We start from the raw sequence: 23,021 nt of genomic DNA, 5'->3' as shown, positions 1-23,021 counted from the left end.
CCTACCTCCGACACCCAGGATTTGCCCCGAAAATAATAAAGGAAAAATAACAACCAAGTGCCCGATGGAAAGACTGCTGGGCAGCCTAGCTGGACACTTCTAACTAGCTGGGGAAAGGTCTTCCCTGGAAAAACTTGACAGTGAAAACCCACACGCAACAGTCAATGCGAACAGTTCCAACGCGAATACAAACGATAAATGCTTCCCCGTAACCCGGAATGTTTGGGAAAAAGATCCCGGACGAGCCCCCAAATTGTTACGAACCTCCAGTGGAAAATCCAGGGGAGGAGGAGGTTAGTGACAATAATAAAATCATTCCAGGTTGAAGGAAGCCAGGAGACGGATTTTACAGTACGTTTGGCATTTTATTTACAATAAAGAAAAGTGCTAAGGTACCCTCACGGAGGGTCTACAAAAAACAACTTCCCAAAAACGGGGAGGCGCCCAGTCCAGGATACTGTTGGGACAACACGTCAGCAAACTGCAAACTAGAAGGGCAGCTCACAGGAAAACAAATGCCACAAAGGAGAAAATAACAAAATACAATAATGAATACCACCCTCCCTCCACTGAGGGAGTGAACCCCACCACGAGGTTCAGACTTGTTACACACTACACCGCAGTGTCACCCAGCTCTCCATGCCGTCTGCGCTCCACACTCTCCACACCCAGTCTGCCTGCTCTCTGCTCCTTATACCGGCTCCTGCGCTCCCGCTGATTGCAAACTGGGGACAGGTGTGCACCCTAGCCTCCTGGCTGCAACATCAGAGGGGGGGGGGGGGCAGGACCTGCAGAGGACAGACGAGCAGCAGTACCCCTGGGCAGACACACACGGCCTAAGGGCCTTAACACGCAGCTAAACTGCGTATCAGAACTGCAGCTGTGGACGGAGATAGTATTTGTTTTAAAACTCCGTTTTTGTTAGTGTGGATGGGGCCTGAGTCTCAAATGTCAGTCAACCAGTGCTGAAGGAAATGGTCACCCACGTTAGCACACATCTGTCCCAAAAAGTGTTTTTTCCTTTTTTTTTTTTAAATAGAAAATTATATATATTCATAGTAATATTGCCTGACACACAAAAGTGAGAATTCAAATTTCATTTTGATTTCAAGTATACGATAGAAAGGGTGCGTTAGATGTATGTTGCAGTGAGAAAAGTATGTCATGTGAGTGTAGTGGCAAACCCGAGTTAATTTGCTTAACTAGCTCACAGGCTTATTGTCACTGGCAAATGCTCCAAAACTGAACTTTGAAACAACCTACTGATTGTTACCTTAATGAACCAAAGGTTAATCAGTTCTCCTCAACAGTGTGACAGAGAGAGAATAGAAAAGTCTTCCTCTGTGTCTGTAGCCTTTTTTTGCTATCCTGAAGAGATTACCCAATAGTGTTTTATCAGACTTTTTGAGGGCATTTCCAGTTTTTCTTAAAGACAGACGTTTGAAGTAGTGCACAGATAACTCCCAGTCAGCGGGGGGTGGTCTGTTAGGAGGTGTTGTCAAGTTAATTGGTTGGTAATGTGACAATGGTGCAATCAAACAGCATGGGGCCAAACTGAGATTTAGTGTTTCAACTTTTTTGGTGTCACAATCTGTGAATGTGTGCTTTCTGTCCCAGTGGTCTTCTCCCTCAGTTTCTCTCTCACCGTGTTTCTCTTCCTGCTTGTCTTTTTTTCTGTGGTTGCTCTCTCCTGTCTTGTTTTTTTCACTCTTTCTTACTTGTTTGTGTTTTTATGCTCCTTTTTATCTTCTCACTGTCCTCTCCCTTTCTTTTCTGTCATGATCTCTCTCACTGTTCTCTCAGCTTTCTCTATTATCAGTTTTTCTCCATGTGTGAATCAATTCTCTCCTTCCATCTCCAGGCTCTTCCCGTTATTGTCTCTCTCTTGATTTATTTATTTGTGTGGCTCTATCGTTCTGTCCCTCCATGTGCGTCCTCTACATATGTATGATTTTAAAAGTGTGAGATAGTTGAACCACACCAAACTTCAAAGCTTCAGACGATGGTGGCAACATCAAAGTCAAGTCGTAACAGTCACTTCAAAGTTCCTCTGACGCTGTTAGACCGCTCAATGCTCAAACTGTAAAATGTAAATGCTAACACACACACACACACACACACACAATCACTACAACAAACATGTGAAAAACAAAATGAAAAATAACAACATCACCCATGGACAGAACAGACGGTTCTCTTTTAGCTGGCTCTTTTGTATGATAAAACTTTTATTTCCCACAAAATAAAATACAAACCAAAAAAGAGCACATTATTCTTGACAGAGGAAAGTGCAGTTGTCACTTTTCCTTGCTGGGTATGTGTCCAGTTATTGACAGATTATATGCGTGAGACATTCTCTATATTTTGCCTGTGGCAGTATGAGCACCATAATGACTCTTAAAGTTTCAGATGCAGGCTTGTAAACAGTCAAAATGTTGACCAAGGTCTGAGGCCATGCTCACATTATGTAGATCATTTTTGAGAAAATAGCTTTTTGCCCTGATTGACTGACATTTTGAAGAAATTAGAGGCATTGCTAGACATAAAGCTCTACTGGGGCACAGGCTCCCATAAATGGTTGAAAATTATGAAATGTGTTAGTATGAGCTTTACAAGCTTCCCTTTCTTATTCCGTTATTATTGGCACTGCCATGTCAGAAAGGGCTATGACTGGATCATAAGCACACATACCTACGTCACCACCAGAGCCGGTCCTGACCTCCCAGGGACCTAAAAAATTCCTACCTGACTCATGAGCCATGTAAACAATTTGCTATAGCTGCACAGTCACTCCTGACATAGCATTACTCTCACTACAATCCTCCCCCATTTAAAACAGTCTGGCTCAATAATAAGTCTGAATGGAAACCTCTTCTAGAAAAATCCAGTGCTGTTTTGAATGAACCTCTGCACACTAACTCAGTCCACATAAAGTCTCTTAAGACTGGGGCCAGTTTACTGCTCCATTATAGCCTGAGCTGCTTGTACCTGATGTTGGCTGTACATCAAGGGCGTCACTTTGTGCTGAACTGGAGATTTAAGGTCTCAGATTAGGGGTGCAGTGATACACTTGCTCCAGAGATGTGAACAAAACAAAAAGATATTAGAATAAATATTCAGTACTTTGATATATGATTTGGGGGGTCTGGGAGTCCTCCCACAGAAGATTTTGAGCATGAAACACTTAATTTCCTGCATTCTGGAGACATTTTATGGTTTATATGTCTTTTATATATATATAAAGAGAAACACAACATTCAGGTGTAATGTAATATAATAACTTTTTTTTTAGCTTAAGTTACTTTCACAGCTCTTGTTGTAAGCAATTTATCAGAACCATTTTAACATATATTTTCAAAAAGTGATGGGGACATTTCAAAAAGTGATGGGGACATGTACATTCTGTACATCTGTGGTTTTGCTAGCAGGCTACTGGCCGAGGCTCCCTGTATTTTACCTGGGTTTGTGGAACCTGCTACAGAGGTCTGTACTGGGTCTGTGCTGGTACTGGCTGAGGCTCGAGTTTGTGCTGGTGCTGGCTGATGAGTCTAAACTTGACTGAGAGACAATCACTGTCTTGTTTTAAAATGATGAGTTGCTATGAGGAGTGCCATCGCACCTGGACTGGTCCCACTTACGTTGCTAATGGAATGCGCAAGCTTAATGTCATGCACGCGCGTGTGAACGCAAGTATACGCGCAACGCGGTTATATTTTCCGAGGTGCAGTTTATAAACACCGTGGCCGGTCAGCAGTTATCACACTGTAGCATTGTTCAGACACAAAGTCTGGCAAAGATTCAAAACAAAGTCAGAACACGATGCACTTCCCAGCTGGGTTAACAGGACAGACAGACAGACAGATTCACTGCGGAGCACACGTCCAAAAAACGACACCAAGTTGTCTTGACCTTGTTACTGGGGCACAGAGCATGCATACAGGGGCACGTGCCCCAGTAAAAGGTGTCTAGCGACGCCTATGGAAGAAATACACTTATTTTATTTATTTCTCTTTCAGAGAGTTAAATAAGAAGAACGAAAACAGTCTTATGTCTGTACACAAAGTGTGGCGAGCTAGGAGGCAATTAGTTTAGCTAGCATAAAGACTAGAGGAGGGGAAGGGGAAACAGCTAGCCAGGCTGTGTCCAGCATTTTTATTTTTTTATTTGCCTACAAGCACCCCATTTTAATCTGGACTCTAACAGAAATGTAAAAACAAAACAATTTGTTGTTTTAGAGTGAGTTACATGCTGGAGCTATTTCTTGACAAACAGCAGATTATCCATCCAGCAGTTTATCCATCAGTCTGCACTGACAACAAATTTACTCTTTCGTTTGTGCATAGATGAAGCAAACAAATTTTAGTGGTGCTGATAGGTGTATCTTTTTTATTTAGGCTAGCTGTTTCCCCTTTCTTCCAACCTTTACACTAAGCTATGCCAAGCTAGGCTAATTGCCGCACAGACACGAGAGTTGTATTGTTCTTCTTATTTAACTCTCAGAAAGAGGGATAATAAGTGTGTCTCTTCTTTGAAATGTCAAACTTTCACTTTCACACTGATCTGAAAGGGAATTAATCAAAATAATCCGTGTAACAAGTTTTAGTTAAACAAGTATTTTTCTGAAAATGGGAATATGTGTTAAATAGATTTCCCCTTGAAGAGAAATGTGATCATAATTGTCAAAGTGACTTTCAGATGCACTTTCACAAACCCTAGTTGAATTATAACACATTTTAAGAGCACAATAGGGTTGAACATTCACTTTGTTGGCCATAACTTTGACTTTATTGGTCAGCCAGTTATACAAGCAATTGGGGTCAATAACTCCTCTAGTGACAAGGTGAGTTTTTGCTTTACACAGATAACAGTGTTTTTGTGGTTTGATAGAGCTGGAGGGAAGATTCACAAATACAGATAAAGTCCTAGGCAAATTTACCTTGACCAGCATGTTGTTTTTTTCTTTCTTTTTTTTTTTTTTTTTTACAAAGGTCCTTCCTTATCCTTATATCACGTACAAATTCCCCTATGACTCACCAGTAAATATTTAGTAAATGTTTAAATGAGAGGAGGACACCCAAGTTCTGGTCTGTTATGTTTAATACAGGAAACTCACATTTACACTGGGAAGTTGAGTACTTCTGGTGTTGTGCATCAGTTAAAGATTGTAGGGCAAGGCTGAACCTGTCTGTTTTTCTTATTTTGGGTTCAGAGCTAAAATGGTTTAAGAGGCTTTATGTTAAATGACAGGGAAATGTTGCTTATCTTTTTTTGTAGTAGACTCAGTGCAAAGTTGCGTCCCTCTGAGGGTTTCTCTCTTCATTTAAGCAGATTCTGTTTAAACTGTGTATAAGCCTGAGAGGACAGAAATGAGAGGGGAATATGGGGAAAGGCATACAGTGATGATAAAACAAGGAAAGAGAAGTGAGAGAGAAGAGATATTATTTACTTTTATTTTAACTATGTAAAGACATTTTCCTCACCTTACTGTAACATACACCCAGAACACAGACAAGTCTAACTTTATGTGACATTGGTGCCAGTTTAAATAAAAAAAACAAAAAAAGAAGGTTTACACTCTTTTACAGTGTGGATTAAAAATGTTATGAGAAGGTGTGGATAGACAGGATAAGAGGAAGTCAGGAGGGGTGGAGGAGAAAAAGAAAAGAAAAGAAATTGAGAAAAAAAACAGGAAAGGCGGAGATGAGCAAAGATGGGGAAAATGAGAAGAGAGAGATGTACCGAGACCAGAGGAGAAAAGGAATCGGCACTTAAAAGGGATGAAATCTCTCTTTTCTTTCACTATTAATCTATTTCATTACTGAGGCAACATACATGGAAAAACCTGAAATGAATGTCTAAGACTTGGATATCCGCAGAAAACATGTATGGCTTTGTGAAATGAGGACATGACTCCTGGCAGAAGCAGCATGGTTCCTCACAGTGGGACAATTTTCCAAAGTACCTCAGTTTAACCTTGACAAGTTTTCGAAAGGATGTAAAGACTTTTTTTCTTTCAGGTGAGGTCAGGTGGATGGCTGTATACTGTGATATAGTAATCCACATACTACCACTGAAAAATTGGCCAGACGACTGAAATGATACAACCTCTTACTTACTCATGTATGTCTGTACTGAAGACTGTATGTGTATCGAAATACAGAAGACACCTTCTCTACACCGTATCTGATTACTTTTAATGCTGAAATGGAAGTTTACAGTTAAGCTGTGTGATAAAATATTTATATATTTATATATTGGAATAGTGGAAGAAGGGTTGTGCAAAATATGCTAAGGTAAACCATGCAGACAGTTCAGCAAGTGGCTTAATCAAACATGCTGACGTCCATTCAGAGAAGTAGAGCCAATAGAAGAGCAGCATTCAAAAGGTAGAGCATTGAGGTGCAGAGGATCACTCAAACGTTACAACTAAAGGTCCAAGAACAATGCTGTCATTCCTCAAAGCACTAAAATAACAGTTTGAAATGTGATGTCCGTCCTTGCCACTGCACACACAAATAACCTTGGGTCAGAACTGTAAAAGATTGTCAATTTTATCCATATAACCACTCTGAGATCATACCGGTGAGAGGATATGCTGAAAACCGGAAGATTAGACAATGCTGAACGACTGGATGTTATTAGCATACTTTTGATAGGAGTTGTTGTTGTACTAAAAATAATTAAGCATAATCCTATGAATCCCAGGAATTTCTGGGAAGTGATCATTGTAAAATCATGAGAAAACCTTTAACTCTACTTGAGACTTGACTGGCTAAAGACTTGGCTTGACTGGGACTAAAAAGCAAAAACAGTCAGATGTCTATTTGTGACCTGGTAAAATTCCAGAACAGTAAAGTAAATTAATTAATAATACAGTGACAGGCAGGCCTGTATGCATTGAAAGGACTACTTAGAAATACCTTTACACAGCAAGGTCATCTGTGACACACAGTTAATTCCAATAGGCTCATATGTTGACTTGTTATATCAAAAACATCAGTCTTTCAGCAGTCATGTTCGTTGTTGCTTTAAAATTAATATTTTGCCATTAACACATTTCCTTCATGGATCTGTTGTGTATGCATGCAGAGTTCATCAATGAATATTTAGAGTAAAATTACTGCATCAATCGCATCTGTATGCTGGAACAGATCTACCAAGCTGGAATACATATTTGCTATGTATAGTGATAATCCTGTGAGAAAAACTACCGTTTGATCAAGTGAGAGACTGATCTTCATTCAAGCAGGACCAAACTTATAAATTCCATACATTCAATTCAATGTAGCGGTCACCCAGTCCGTGCGCTATTCCTCCTGTGATTCCCCATGTTAATGCATCGTGTCATGCATGCAAGAAAAAGGGAATTTAGACCCAAAGCCACTCACACATTTTTGGACATCAACCATAAAGAACCTCCTCTATCAAATGCACATTTGGGCCTGGAGTTGTGCTCCCTGTGCTCCCCCCCTGCCTGTCCTTAATCAACTTCCCTTTTACGGGCAGCAATTGTATTTTTAACCCAGAGAAACACCTGAAGCTGATCTAGATGCTCTCTCCCTTCTCCAAGGTTTTAATGGAAGCGCATATTCATCACATTCACTGGGGCTTTTCCAGGTCCCCAGTGTGCACTGTGTGAATAAAGAAAGCTGCAAAGAAAGCGTGTTTGCAGAGTTGAAACCACCCTGGTTTTGGAGTAGTTTCTATTTTAAACCACTGGGAGCACCAGCACCTGGACAGAGGAGTGCTGTTAACAGACATGCTAGATTGTTTCAGAGTTGGTGGGAACTCTGCGGATCAAGAATGCATTTCCATTTATTTTGTGCATTGACATTGAACCTGTACTGTGCTGAATGTGGCCTGCAGCAGATTGTACTGACTATTTAATTCACTTTATAACTATTTTATGTTGACATGCAGTTTGAAATCTCACATCTCTATTTTCTGTCTTACCTGTAAGGTTTAACACTAAAAATACTGAGTATTGTTCAGAGTATTTTTACTGCTGGTTCTACTCCATAGAGATTAACACTAACTGTATTGATGCTACAATATAAAGCAACAGTGCACTTTTAAAGGCTGCAATGTGTACCTTTTAAAAAAAAAAAAAAAAATTCATATTCATTGAGCACACAATCAAAGAGCTGTTCAGTGAGACCCAGAAGCGTCCTTCAGATGAATTTCTCTTGAGGCCGGAAATACTCCCATATGATATAAGGAGATTAGTTATGGAAATTTAGAAGGAGACAGCATTGTGTCATATGGCCCAAAGAGGATGCCTGAGCAATGCCTGTTTTTCATGTTTTGAATTGACTTGAATAAACTCAAATTGCAATGTACTTCATTTCATTGTTCAGACCGAGTGCCCATTTTCAAGCGGATGAGACAAACGAGCATCTGTTGAGGCTGCAACCTAAATGGATAACATTTGGTTTCTAAAACTACGAGTGGAAATTAAATTGAGTTAAATTGGGTCTGCCTAATAAGGTTAGCACTAGATTTTCAATATTCAAAAAGGAATTTATTCATCCAAGGTTGTGAACTGTAAAAGTTTTAGAACTCATCCAACGATAACTGAAAGGTTAAAGCTGTTTTAACTTTTCTTATCTCCTCCTCCAGACAACTGGAGCTGCACTCCCCTGACGCCAGGCACACCGTGGTGCTGCGGTGCCCAGACCAGCCATCTGCCCTGTCCTGGTTCTCTGCCATGCACTCTGTTACATCCTCGCTGGCACAGGTCTGTCTTTGATTTTACTGATTTTACAGATAATTCTCATCAATGTGACAATTAGAATCAGTTATTTCACTGATCACATACTATGGCCGTGATTCAACTCCTCTAAGTTGCTTTGAATCTAATGCATCTTGAATGATCATCTCTCCTAAAAACTGTCATCCCCCAACAGCGGGCACTGGCAGAGGTCATCCAGAACACAGCCAGGACAGGGGTTGCTGGCAGTAAAGAGATACGACACCTGGGATGGCTGGCAGGGAAGGTAGGAATGTGTGTGTATGTGCATGTGAGACAGGGAGTGTAAAATGCTTTGTAATACAATGCTCAACTGTACAATATGTGTGGGTGTGTGAGTGTGTGACACCGCTGCCTCTAGATTTCTCACATTTTTAATGGGGTAACTTCTCTATTATTACCGTTTTGTGACTTGGTGTGCAGGCATATATATGCATGTGTGTGCTCTTGTTCTATCTTTGTAAGTACAAATTTGAGTTTAACACCTTAAAACGGTGGACATGAGGACATCTTCAAGGGGCTGTTTAAAGATTAATACTTGGTTTTAAGATTTTTTTGTGTCCACAGATATGAAACATATTAAAGATAAGTTATATGTGGTTTTTTTCTTAGATATGGGTTGTAGTTTTGGCATATTTGTTGTTAGAATTGTTGTTAGAAACAATAATAATAATAGGGTTAAAGTTAAAATTAGGTTTAGTTTAAGTTCAGGGCATTGCATGGGGTTTAGCATGTAGTTGTAGATGATTGTTAAGCTCAGTGATGCAGAATGGCAAACAAGGTATAGAATTGCAAGTGTGTGTGTGCGTGCGTGCATGTGTGTGCACAGGTACCTTTGTTCGCATGCATATTTTGGTATTGCACATATCTCCTATCCACACAGATGCACAAATCTTTGAAATTCATACAAGCACGTACGCACACAGGTAAAGCTTTCTCTTTCATACACACACACACACACCTGTGAACACACAGATACACAGCCATACCTGTCTAATGTAGTCCTCATGAATTTGCCAATATTTGATCCTTCAAATGCAGTAAAGTACTGTTACTAAGCAACATATTGTCATTATGTTAAAAAGATGACCCTTGACCCTCTAAATCCCACTATGATTGGCTGAGGCAGAACTTCAAAGAGCAGCTTAGGATTCCATGGCTGGGCTGCCGATAAGCTCTCATAATGAGAACAGTTATGGAGCATTGTAAAATGAAATACACTGTGTGTGTGTGTGTGTGTGTGTGTGTGTGGTGTGTGTGTGTGTGTGTGTGTGTGTGTGAGATTTAAGTTAAGAGATTTAACAGTGCGTGTTCTAAAGCGAGGGGTTTGCTTGTTAGGAGGGATGGGTGGGCGAGGAGGCACAGCAAAGCAAAAAGCGTAGAAAGTGTACCTGCACACCAGCCACCTTTTATTTTTAGCTAATTCCCCACTGCACAGAATGGTTAGTACAGACCAGACCAGAACAGCTAAATTAAAGCTTTTATAGATTTGTGGAGCATTTTGGAGTGAAATGTAACATAGAGATAGATGGAAAGAGTTAGGTATAAAGCAAGTGAAAGAAGGAAACAATGTTTGTGTACCCAGTCTTGGATTAAGGTGAGAGATGAAGACCGGTCGACACCCACTGCTGAGTACATATTAAACACAAACACCATTAATCTCTCTCACACAACATTAGTCCCATAAAGCAGCTCACTGGCACACAGCCATTGACATCACTGATGAAATACCTTTCGTCTAAAAACCTGAGGACAATTTCAGTATTTGTGACAAATAAAAGAGGGCATAGGTACATCAAATCCTGCGGCATCAAATTAATTAAGGCTGTGTTTGAATCCAATTTAACATGAGCAACCTTGTAAGATTAATTGATTGCTTAGCTGATTTGTTGAAATAGATTCTTAATAATCAGTTATTCATTTAATGTATCAACTAAATTCAAACTTTTTCAGCTGCATGAAGATCTGTTGATATTTTCGATGGACACAACCTTCACTGTCACATTGTTTATCAATTTGTGCTGCAGACAGAGAGTGAGAAGCAGTGCTGGAAACCGGTGCTGGTGGTGGTGACAGAGAAAGACCTGCTGCTATATGACAGTCTTCCACGAGGCAAGGAGGCCTGGCAGAGCCCTGCACACACTTATCCACTTTTAGCAACACGGTAGGTCCTCCACCACATGTACACACATTCCAAATGCACCCAGCTTATTTGCTTCATAAAATTTAATATAGACATTTTACATCATAAATAGAAAAGACAAAAGTGTCTTCTCCCTGACAAAGAACATATGACACTTTATGTGTGTTTATGTTAATCCAGTCTGGTCCACTCGGGCCCTGACCGGGGCTCGCCTCACTCTGGCACGGAGCTGTTCTTTGCCACTCGGACCGGCACACGACTCGGCATCGAGACTCACCTGTTTCGGGCTGAGACCACCAAGGAACTGTCCCTGTGGACCAGGCATATAGTCAACGGATGTCACGCCTCGGCTGAGATGATCAAAGAAGTCACTACAAGTGAGTACTGATACATAACACATAAACACTCAGATTTAGTCACTCTAAGGCATAAACAGACGGAAACGCAACAAAAACATGTAGCTGTGGATGGAGTAGAGTGAGCAGCACAGGTCACTATGCTGGATTCTGTTATGCTTCCTTAGATGTGTATAGGCATGCTGCAGCAAAACATATCCAGAGATATTTAAGATACTTCTTGTGGTCTTGCAAGCCTAAAATAAAGTCCAATTTCAGTGCATAAACCAAAATGTATACATACACACATAAAGATTCCCATTTCCACTCATGCACTGAGATAGAAGACGGTGTGATATAAGTTGACAGCCATATGGAAGATGTGGACAAAGCACTTGCTATTTATAGAAAGGAATGCTATTCTAGTGTGTGTGTGTGTGTGTGTGTGTGTGTGTGGTTTGGCATTGGGTCTTTGACGTCCAGGGAATTCTAACAGAATACCCCCCTCGCTGCCTCTCTCTCTCTCTCCAAGCACAAAATGTCCTGGGAACTGCATGTCTCCCCTGGGTCCCCCTCCTCTCTCCATCTTTGATAACACTGTGCCAAATTAAGTTTCACTTCAGACTCCACTTATATATGAAACAGCCAGTATCCAGCAGCAAATGATACACAACCCCAACACCACATTCTTGTTGTCAGCGTTGTTTCCGCATCATTTATGGCCACCAAACTCTTGTCAAAACTCTCCTAAATTGTGTCAGTGCCCATAGAGGCAGGTGTAAATGTTACGCTGTAATTAACATAGCAAGGTTTTATCCACGTTTTCAGAGCGGTTCCAAGGTATTTGATCAAAATCTGATTTTGTATGTCATGGTAGTTGGCAAGGAAATGTGAACATCCATGCACATCCATGGTTCACCCACATGCTATCTGATGTTTAGTTCTGGGTAGGTGTGCAGTGTGTTTTCAGAGCTTTTTGCCAAAAACCATAGAGCTCCATAGCGATGTTAGCATGTTCACATGAGACATGGCAATGTTTAGGAGGCCTAATGTGTAATGTTTACTGTCTTAGTTAAGTGTGTCATAATACTAGTATTTGCTAATTAGCACTAAACAAGTACAGCAGAGACTGATTGAACTGTCACTAGTTTTACAGGTATTTTGTCATAAATCTTAAATCTAAGTCTTGTATAAACTGAAATGATGACCTGATGAAATGTCAAGGGCTAACCAAAGTGATTACAATCCATCCTGATGAAATCTGGAACAAATTGAATAACAATTTCTCTCAAACACAACCTCATGGTGGTGCTAAAAGTGAGGGGATCACCAAAATCATTAGGATGCATCCTCTGGGGACCATGAATGCCTGTATCAAAAAATAGTTGTTACAGCAGCTTTTAATTTTTTTGCGTCATACTGATTAAGGATACAGGTCAGTGACACAGGCCAAAAGGAGGAGGAAAAATTATTATGGTTTTGAATATTTATTGCTCATCACTATTGAATTTCTGTCTGAAATGGATCCCATAGCTTTCCCGTAACAGATTGATGTTTGCACCAAGCCCTCAGTTTCTTATTATGGAAGTCGAAGAGTAATTTACACTTTCCTGAGAAGGAGTGTGATTAATGCATACAAATGGCATTCACTCATTTTTTAGCAGTTGCCACCTGAGGAGTCGTTGCACTGACCTTGTCATGGTTTCATCTGTGTAACATTCTGATAAATCATTGTGATGGTTTATTCACTGTCAAGGCTCGTGATAAAGATTTGCTCTGAAGAGGGATCAACTCTCAATCACTCACTGGGCGGCAGGCCATTTTAAAGGAGAGAGTAATTTGTTCATCTCTGAAATCAAATTCCACAGGCACTTGGCCTGCTGTCATTTCTGTTATTATAATGTCCAAGGTGACTCAAACTTTTCAGAGGTTATATTGATATTTTGAGCAATTAGCAGGATATGTATCATGTAGTCACAGCATCAAGGTTTAAACCCTGCTTATGTCTACTGCATATCTGCTCTCTTTTAAATATTATAAACATCGGTTGAGAAAACAATCTCAACTAAGGATCCATTTAGTACAAAAACATTTTAATCATAGCACATGATCTTCATCAGCAGACAGAGTTTGCCCAGATGGTCATGTTTCAAACTTTTTAAAAACATAATTTTTAGGGATGAGCGAGTACACACCATCTGTATCGGTATCTGTTCAACAAATTAAATGATCTGTATCTATATTCGTACCCTGAATGGGCGGGGCTTAACACACACATTGGTGAGATTAACCGGAAGTTTGGTATGGGTTAATCAGAAGTGGTATATTTATTAGAAAACTCTTTAGAGCCATGTTTTTGATTACAAAAGTAAGAGAAATATTTTTCAAAAGGTTCCTATATTTATAGTTTATTAGAAAACAGATATTGAGACATATTACTTTGATGCACGTACTTGTAAAAAGTACATTATCTGTACCTGTACCTTCTTCCTGCACACCCATGGCCTTATCCTTAATGTTTTGTCAAAGGTGACAGCTGCTAAACATGTTAAATTGTCTTAGAGGTCGATTCGGGTTCCCTAATGAATAGGTAAACAGCTTAATGACTTAAAAAAGCCATTTACCTCAGTGGTTGTGGAAAATTAACCTAGTAACCTGCTGTGACACTTGAAGCTTAGCACTGTGTGATGCAGTTTGAAAATATGAAGTTCCCCTGCTGCTAATGTAATTTATACATATAAAACAAATGTGAAAACAGAGTTTCTTTCCATTAATAACCTTTTAACATTTCCATTTGTCGTGATGGTAACAGAGTTAGTGTGTCCCTCTTCTCACTGTGTCTCACTGTCCCTCCATTCATTAAGTTCCTCTCTGTGTTATCACTCTCTGCCCCTCCTTCTGTCTTGTCCACTCACCCACCGTCAGGCAGAAAGAGGGCTTTTGTTGCAGCCTAAAAAGCCCCTTTGTGTGTGTGTGTGTGGGTGTGGGTGTGTGTGTGTGTTGTGGGTGTGTGTGTGTGTGTGTGTACGTGTATTCTGGTGGGAAACCCTGCTTGCCCCACAGATCAAAGCTCTCAGGTAGAAGAGTACAGTTTCAGGTCTAATTTTCACTCATGAACACAACAAAGATCTGACACTCTTTGCTCCATATGCAACTGGTATGCCATTAGGGAGATGTTTGTCCTGCCAGATTGTTTATACATCATTAAAATAATATTACACATTGTGAGACTAATTTTTCATCATAAATGGGAGGTCTTCGAGGTTCCAGGATATTAGAGTGTGTATTTGACTTTGTGTGCGCCTCATTTTACTATTTCCTTCCTATCAACATTACTTCCTGAAGTTTTAATTCCTCTGCCTCACCTCTGTTGTTTTAGTGTGTTTTATGGTTGACTAGTAGAGGATACATTACTGTAATTTGGTATTATGGATATTATTTTTACAGCACAACACAGTTTATCTGTGTTTGAGTCAGGGACACTGACCTTTCACAGTGAGATCTGGTGGAAAAGGCTCTGCTCTGCTCATACCCACTTCTCGCGTGATTGGTCTAGATTGATAGATTGATTGACTGATTTCCAGTGTTGTTGGACAACAACTTGTAAGAGCTAGTTCAGATCATGTAAACCCTTAATCCCCCCCACCCTCAACAAACAAATACATGAACATTATAAGTCTAAAAAACTAGCACAAGAGGAGGTGACAGATTGAGCTGCAACAGCAGATTAATAGTGAAATGTTTCACATCAGTGCCTGAACTAAAGTTATGCTCCATGTACAATATTTGACACTGCCTCCGCTTTGACATAATGAATAAAGCTGCAGTTTTGGGATCTCACTATATGCCGGTTGTCTCATTTTGCTTTGTAAACTCCCATATTAAATAACTAATTACCACACCTCATTTACAGCTGACAACCTTTGTAGCATTTTTTGTCATTGTGAATAATTGTAATTATTTCAGAGTTAGAGGGTTTTGTAATTTTGTCTCTGCTGAACCACAGTAAGAAAAATGATTTTTTGTTTTATTCAAATGGTTATAATGTGCGATGCCAAAAACTCTAAACAATAACAGAAAATCAAAATCAATTCAGCATGCAGTCTTTGACTTGATTACATTGTTGTGCAGTACAACCCATCCTGCTGCTACTCTGTGCTTTATTTGCGAACTGTGTATTGACCAAACTCAGGTGGGTGTGTGTGCGTGCGTGTGTATGTGTGTGTACACATTTGCCAACCTTGGTTTCATAGTCGCCTTTAGATAAAGAGCTGAACAAGGAAGGGATTTAGGTGTGTATAGGGGGATTAGCGTGGTTGGACTGACAATACGGTATAGCAATCAGAGAATCAGCCTATTGACAGTTGTGTCAAAAGAGACTGAAACAGGCCACAGAGAGTAGTGACACACACATACAAACACAGTATGTAAACACACATGCATAGGTATTCTTTAGGCTACAGAGAAAGAAGAAAGAAAGTCATATATGCATCTCTATGTCTCTTTCACATACCTGCAAGATAGGAAACAGATGATTATCCTCACCAGCATAGAGGCATTACACTCTCACATGTACACACATGCAAACACACACTCCCCTCTGTGTACATGCCAATCACATACATCCTGCTCAGGCTGTCGGCAAACAATGGAAAGATCTTTTCTCGCTCACTGTGTCTTTGTCACACAAACAGGCTGCTCTGTAGATCAGGTTTCATCAAGAGAGAGGAGCTTGTGCTGTAAATGAAGTTTTCTGCATGCAGCTTTCATGTGCCGGGGGGCTGCTGTCAAGGCACTGAAAAATAAAACTATATGCAGCTACATCACACTTTGTGGAGACCAGACAGGTTTGTCATTAAAGCAGAGGAAAGTGATGTGTAAATTGGCAGAGCAGTTAAAGATAGTATGCTCTGCTTTCAGCCAGACACACGCTGTGAAGAGAGAGAACAGAGAGAGCGGGAAAGAAAGCGATTAGAAATGTTGGAGAACAGATGAATTACAGCGGGCTTTCAGCGGGTTGTTCTCCACGTGAAAAGAGTAGTCTGTTACAGAAATGTGGTAGAGTGGGGAAATATAGCCAAGAAATGTCATCACTAAAGTGGTAATTGTGATGTTTTGAGTACTTTCTATCATCAAACCACAATAAGCAGATTTAATTGAAAGCACTAGGATAGTATACTCGTAAGAGGGCTGTGGAAAAAATCTTTATTTTTCAAAATGTACTTATTGGCTTTGAGTGGAAATGTCAGTTTAATATGATTTGATAAAGTATATTACTTGTTTTACTAAATGCTGTTCCAAAACAAACTGCATCAATGTCATTCATTCTTTTTGTATTTATAACACAGAAAATGAAAGACCTTTGTACAAACATCCAACCTAGTAACATAACCATACTGAATTGTCCTGTTCTTTCAAAACAAGCCTACATTTGGCACTTGAGTCAAGGAGGAGAGAAAGTTTTCCAAGGGCAGGGATGAAATACATTTTTGAAGTCCACAGTATGCATTTGATGTACTACTACATAAATGTTTGTGATTTAGAGTCTTACATTTACCTCTCATTGTCATTACTTATTCTATAAAACATGTACCAGGATAATGATTCAAATCTTGACTTGTACTTTAACTCTTAGTTCTGTCATCCAAAAGTTATTAATAAAGGGAAAATGAAAAGCAAGAGCGTTTGCTCATGAGCATCAATCAAAAAATTTGAATGTTCTATCTATTTATCTTCCAGGTTGTCTATACCGGGGTCAGGAGTGCCGGCTGGTGATTCACTACGAACATGGCTTCTCTGTGCTGGCTGACCCCAAAGTGGGAGACGGGGAGAATGGGGACAAGAGGGGAGCTCACACACCTAGCAGGCCCCGGGTGCTCCTCTCCTACCCATACGAAAAGCTAAAGATGTCCTCAGATGATGGCGTTCGAATGCTCTTCCTTGACTTTGGAGGGAAGGAGGGGGAGATTGTGAGTGTTTTCACTTTTAAAGTGTTATGTTTTGACACACAAGGTGTTCCACTGAAAAATCTACCTCAGCATTGTAACACTATTAAAAACAACTAGAAGTGATTTGTGATTTGAAATCATACTGAGATAGTTTTGATTAAACTACAACATGCTTGTATGAAATATGGATGTGAGTACTTTTTAAACTCACCGTTAAACAAGATGATTTTCTATAATAGAAAACCCTCATAGAAGAGGCTGTTATGCCAATTTTTACCTCAGTGGTAGCTTGATTAGACCAGAATGCAATGTTGTAATGTGGAACAGGACTATTACTTTATTTTAAATCATGTTCGAACAAATCTGAACACATAATTTGTTTAAATTAATTGGAAATCAACGCACATAGCCTAACCGTAAACTATTGTAAAATAGTTGTAAATAGACATGTTTGATTAATCAATCAATTAATTTATCAAATTGCTTTACTTCATACTGATGGGGGGTAATGACACATCAAGCTTATTTGCTGTGGTGATATACAACTCAAATTTAATAAAACAAGTTCATACTCACTCTCAGGGGCTTTTAAGAGGCCTTCTGGGAAATGAAGCAAAAGACACACGGGAGTACAAGTATATGAGAGACAGGCAGAGTGAAAGTGGTACAGCAGAAAGTAAATTACAGCACTTCATCAGAAAACAACTCCTGAAATAAAATTAACTTACACGTAAGTAGGTCTTGCCAGGTAAGAGCATTCGTGTGTGGTGTTTTCTGTAAAAATAGCCTGTCACTTACTGTAAGAGTTTCAATCTGTTACACCACTCAACAGTTCACTATACGGAGGTCCAAGTGGCTCGTGTTTCAGGGGCAACCCTCAAAATAATCAGGACCAGTTGATGTATACAACTAAAAGGACAAACACTATCACCCTCACTACCTGATATGTTCTTCACCTCTGTTTTCAAAAGTTTTAGTTTTTAGGCACTTGGATATTTGACAATTTGACAATACTGATATGAATATCAGTGCTTGGGTCAGGAGGATGAGCTCTGATAGATCTTTTATTACCTTCTTTTGGCACTTATGCAAACTGTTTTCACCCAGAAAAACAAAATTGATGTTTCATCATCTGTACAGCATACATCATAGCACTGTGATTTACTCTATATTGGAAATGAAGTGACAGTGAAAACTAAAATATTTACTCTCTAGGCTTATTGGATTCAGAAATTGGAAACTGTGACATTTTATATCCACGCCTTGAACTGTCTGTGTAACAGTCCACATAGTGTACAGCTCCATATAAGATTTCTGTCAGATACACTCATGTTTGACTCCTTAGATTATGCTGAAGGCAAATAAGCAAACACTTCAGAGCTTTGATTCAAAACCCTCTGTTGGCTACCTTAGCTGAACAGACTTTGGTGTCTGTAGCATTTCTAAATCCCAACACAGCCATAGACAAGGCTTTATAAAAATCCCAAGGCATTTACGGATGTGGCTGATGGCTCATTAGCTCAACATTTGAAAGGGGAATCAGCTGGGCCTTTTTTCAAAGTGTTGACTATGCTGTCATTAGTTGGCAGGGACTATGTATGCCTAATTTTGTCACAGCAATTGACAGTTTATCTCCCAGTGTATTATGGAGTTTAGACCAAGCCAAACCAATGATTGTGGCTTGAAGAACAGAATTGATATACACACTGCTTGATCAGCAGGTAAAGAAAAGAACAAGATTAGGAGTCTACAGCGATGCTAGCATCTCCGTGAGGCACAGTGGTTGTTTTAATGCTAAGAAAATGCTTGAGTCTGCATGCTAAAATGTTCACTTGCAATGCTAACATACTGATCTATAGCAGTCACAGTGTTTTCTTTGTTTAGCATGTTACAGTAGCATGCTAATATTTGGCAGTTAGCACTATTTAGTAATGCTTGCATTCAAAGCGACTAGTAATTCCACCAGTAATTCCAATAAAACAATCCAAAAATTGCACAAATCATGCCAGTCGATCAACTTCATCAAATATCTACTGAACACGAAGTGCAACTGATGCTGTCGTGAATGTCATATCTTTGCACGTATTTGGTCATAAACTAACATATGACATATTGAAATTTTGATGTGATGATAGCACTGGATGAAAAGTTGAGTTGAGTCATTACAGTTCATCCTAAGTGGTCATGATTACCAGTACAAAATTTCATGACAATCCACCCAGTAGTTGAGACATTTCACTCGACAACTATTAGCTGAACTACAAATGCCAACCTGCTGATGGCGAGATCAAGTCAGGGAATCACCAAAGTTATTAGGATTCATCCTTTGGCCACTGTGGCTATCTGTGCCAGATTTCATGGCTGTCTATCCAGTAGTTGAAATATTTCAGGCTGGACCAAAGTGGTGGACCGACATTGCCACGATATTAGCATGACTAAAAAGCTCACTTCATTTATCCCAGCTTCTGAAAATCTGACTTCTTGGATACACAAGATTTTATGTGGCCCAGTAATATGCAGGTCTACTCATATTTCACTGGACTGGATTTGCTGGAGATGAGGTATCCTCTAAAACTTCCTCAGTGTTAAATTTGACCAACTAAACAGTAGTTAAAGTGTGAATTTATAGGTTAAATCTCCCTATAGGCCTAAGGAACAGGATGTGAGTCATAGTGCCAGTGAAATCACCCTCTGTTGATTCAGGCTATGAACAGGTCTTTGTTCACAGTGATGTGATGTTTGTGTGTGTACAGTGCTTAGCTCCAGCTAGGTCTGTTTAATCCCTGCCTCATGGGGAACTGTGTTGACTGTGTAGTTAGTTTTGAATATATTTTTTTGGTTTAATGTGCTTTACAAACTCATTTTCTTTTGCTCCCCTGCCTCTTCCTCTCTCTGTCATTCCTTCTACTTTAATGAATTCTCACATCTTTTAAGCATATTCTCTCCTCTTTACCGCTGTCAAGTTTTACATTATTGTGTTGTTCTAGTTTTTCATTCTGCTGTTTTCCCTTCCTCCTCCAGCAATTGGACCTCCATTCATGTCCAAAGACGATTGTTTTCATCCTCCACTCCTTCCTCTCTGCTAAGATTGCCCGCCTGGGTCTGGTGGCCTGACCTCTCTAAAGGGACATTTCATCTCCTTTGAAATCCACCTTGTTTCTTCACCTCTCTGCAGCATGCTTGCAGTACACCACATCCAACTCCTTCAGTCGGGGACCCAAGCTGAGTGAATGTAGCCTATCACTAAAAATGTATGTTCTTTGGGTCTCCAATTGCAAGTTAAAGAAACACTGGAGAAACCGATCCAGATTGGTTTTGCTTTTAGTGAAATGCACAGACCAGCCTTTTAAGGGCTGCATGGACTGAAGTGTTGGCTGAAGAACCACAGAAGAAAACGTGGAATGGACTAGAAGCAGAAGGATGATGTATACAGACGGAGGGACACATTTAAAGTAGCAGATTGGGCATTACTGTCACGTCCAGGATGGGAAGGACTGGACATGTGCAGAGCGGTTGAGATTAATTCACTTTTAATTCAATCAAAATGTAATGGCAAACTGCCTTCCATTTACCAATTATATAATTTATTCACCATTAGCTCTGAAAGGACATTCTGAATTTCACTCTGTCATTTTTCTTCACCAATCACTTGACACACTGTGGAAAAACTTTATGCATTTGTCTTTGTTAGTGTTCCCTGAAATGTCTTGTTAGCGGTGTCAGCATTCATCATTGAAACTGGGGGGCACAATCTCCCACAATGTGACAGCTGACTCAAATTCAAAATGTCACAGTATTCTTTTAACAGGTTGCATATGGTGACCATCTGGTGGTCAGAGTATTTCAGTGTTTGACACGTCATTTGAAGTCATTTCTTCAAATGAACAAAAACAACAATTAACATTAATTATAATTTACTCTAGCATTCAGATTTTTTTCCACATTTAAAATCCATGTTCTGTTCATGAACTTGTGAAAAACATGAGTATAATAGTTTGCTATGGCATTTTGTTCAGGACACTGGGAATCCAGGTGGCATTTACTGTTATGTGTCTGATAGAAGCATCTTCACAATTTCCGCAGAAATACTAGTATTACATATGTATGGAAGTTTATGATAAAGATAAAGATGCATATGATTAATTTATCCCTAATAGCACAGACCCCCAGTCAGAATAAGCTGGTAAACACGTTTTGAGCTGATCATTTAAAGCAATAGTTTGATATTTTCTGGAAATACACTTTCTCACTGTCTGAGGCTGCAGCCAGTAGCCAGTTAGCTTAGCTTTGCTTAATGATAACAGAGGGAAACAAATGTTTACGTATGTAAACACGGTTTTGTGAATGAAAGTGAAACTGTAACCATTCATTGTCACTCGGCGGTGAAGGTTTGTCCCATGGATCCCTTCCCAGTCGATAGAAAGGGGGAGAGTGTGTAGGTGTGCGACGTTCATATAGTGGGCAGTGGGTGATGTCGCACCCACAGGTGTTTTGATATAATGCGCCTGATCCGAGGGTTACAGTCACGTGGTTACAGGTTCACTGAATGAAATAAAACAGCTAGGTCGGGTATGCCAAAAGGTAACAAAATCCACCTACTAGCACCTCTAAAGCTCACTAACTAACTCATCATATCCAGGGCTTAACATTAACGTTTTTGCTCACTAGCCAATGTGGCTAGCGGTTTTCCAAAGACACTAGCCACACACTATCGTCACAAGCCACATTTTTGTTGTTGGGAAATTACCTTTTATATGATTAAAGTTGACTATGGTGTGCTAAATTTTACAAATATCATTAGCTCTGATAAGGTTGTGCTCTTTTTTTGAAAACATGTAGTCTATTAAGATAAACACATTAAAAGAGTAGCTTTTTATTGTATATAATAAAAGTGCTGCACGGGTGTAAAAGATTAATTGAAAAGATAAAAACTAAACTAAAAAAAATTTAATCAGAAACATTGTTTAAATGCTATTTAATTATAACAGCAGTAAATACTGTAAGAGAGAGTAGAAACATGATCTGCATTAGAAACAAGAGCAAAGAATTACAATCAAGGCAACAAGATTACAATTTGATGTAGGCCTATATCACTTTTGTGCACTTTTTGATTGTTTGTTTTTCATCTGCATTTCCTCAGAACTCTAACTGGATTTATGTTTATCAACATGAATCTCTGGTATGTCCACCTGAAACGAGTATACAGGTCTTTATTTTCCAGATTATTCCCATACAAACACATCTCCTGCTTTCCCACATTTACATATATTCATTTAGCTGACGCTTTTATCCAAAGCGACTTACAATTGCTATAAATGTCAGAGGTCACACGCCTCTGGAGCAACGAGGGGTTAAGTGTCTTGCTCAGGGAAACATTGGTGGATGGCTCACAAGTGGGGGATTGAACCTGGGTCTCTCACACCAAAGGCAGACGTCTTATCCACGGTCACACTTTTATTGAAATATAGAATCAACTCTGGAAAGGTAGCTGTGATATGATGATATGATGTGATATAAGTGCAGCCCTGCCTGTAGTCGTTTTCTTTTTTAACCACCACCATGTCCCTTAATCAGGAAGATCTCTGTAATTTTACAGCATTTAACGGCACTTTTCTCCTTCTCCTGTGCATTTTTTCTCCACACTGGTCGGCCACGCACACTCACGCACTGAATAAACGCTGTGTTGATGTGTGTGTGCATGCGACCAGTCTCGTGTGATGACAGAGATTATCTCATCAGGTTAAAAGCAGGCAGGAGAATGACAGTCTAAAGGTCTAAGGGACTGTGGCTGCCCTGTGACAAAGTGAACTTTATATTCTCATTTGATGAAAGTCTGGATGCATGGA

At 39.7% G+C, this 23,021-nt stretch overlaps 1 protein-coding gene across 1 annotated transcript in view; it reads left to right on the top strand.

The window, feature by feature from the left end:
• sntb1 (syntrophin, basic 1) overlaps positions 1–22,078 on the top strand; it is a 43,206-nt gene extending 21,128 nt beyond the window's left edge. The window contains 6 exon segments of the mRNA XM_038711873.1: positions 8,620–8,737; positions 8,907–8,996; positions 10,777–10,913; positions 11,073–11,269; positions 16,967–17,196; positions 20,197–22,078. Of these exon segments, the coding sequence (XP_038567801.1) occupies positions 8,620–8,737; positions 8,907–8,996; positions 10,777–10,913; positions 11,073–11,269; positions 16,967–17,196; positions 20,197–20,289 (865 nt within the window). The 3' untranslated portion in view covers positions 20,290–22,078.
• The last annotated feature ends 943 nt before the right edge of the window (positions 22,079–23,021 follow it).

This window comes from Micropterus salmoides, unplaced genomic scaffold (assembly GCF_014851395.1).
Source record: "Micropterus salmoides isolate LMB-PRFRI ecotype aquatic unplaced genomic scaffold, ASM1485139v1 Ms_hic_scaffold_11, whole genome shotgun sequence".
NCBI lineage: Eukaryota > Metazoa > Chordata > Actinopteri > Centrarchiformes > Centrarchidae > Micropterus > Micropterus salmoides.
This window is presented reverse-complemented; position numbering and strand designations above follow the sequence as displayed.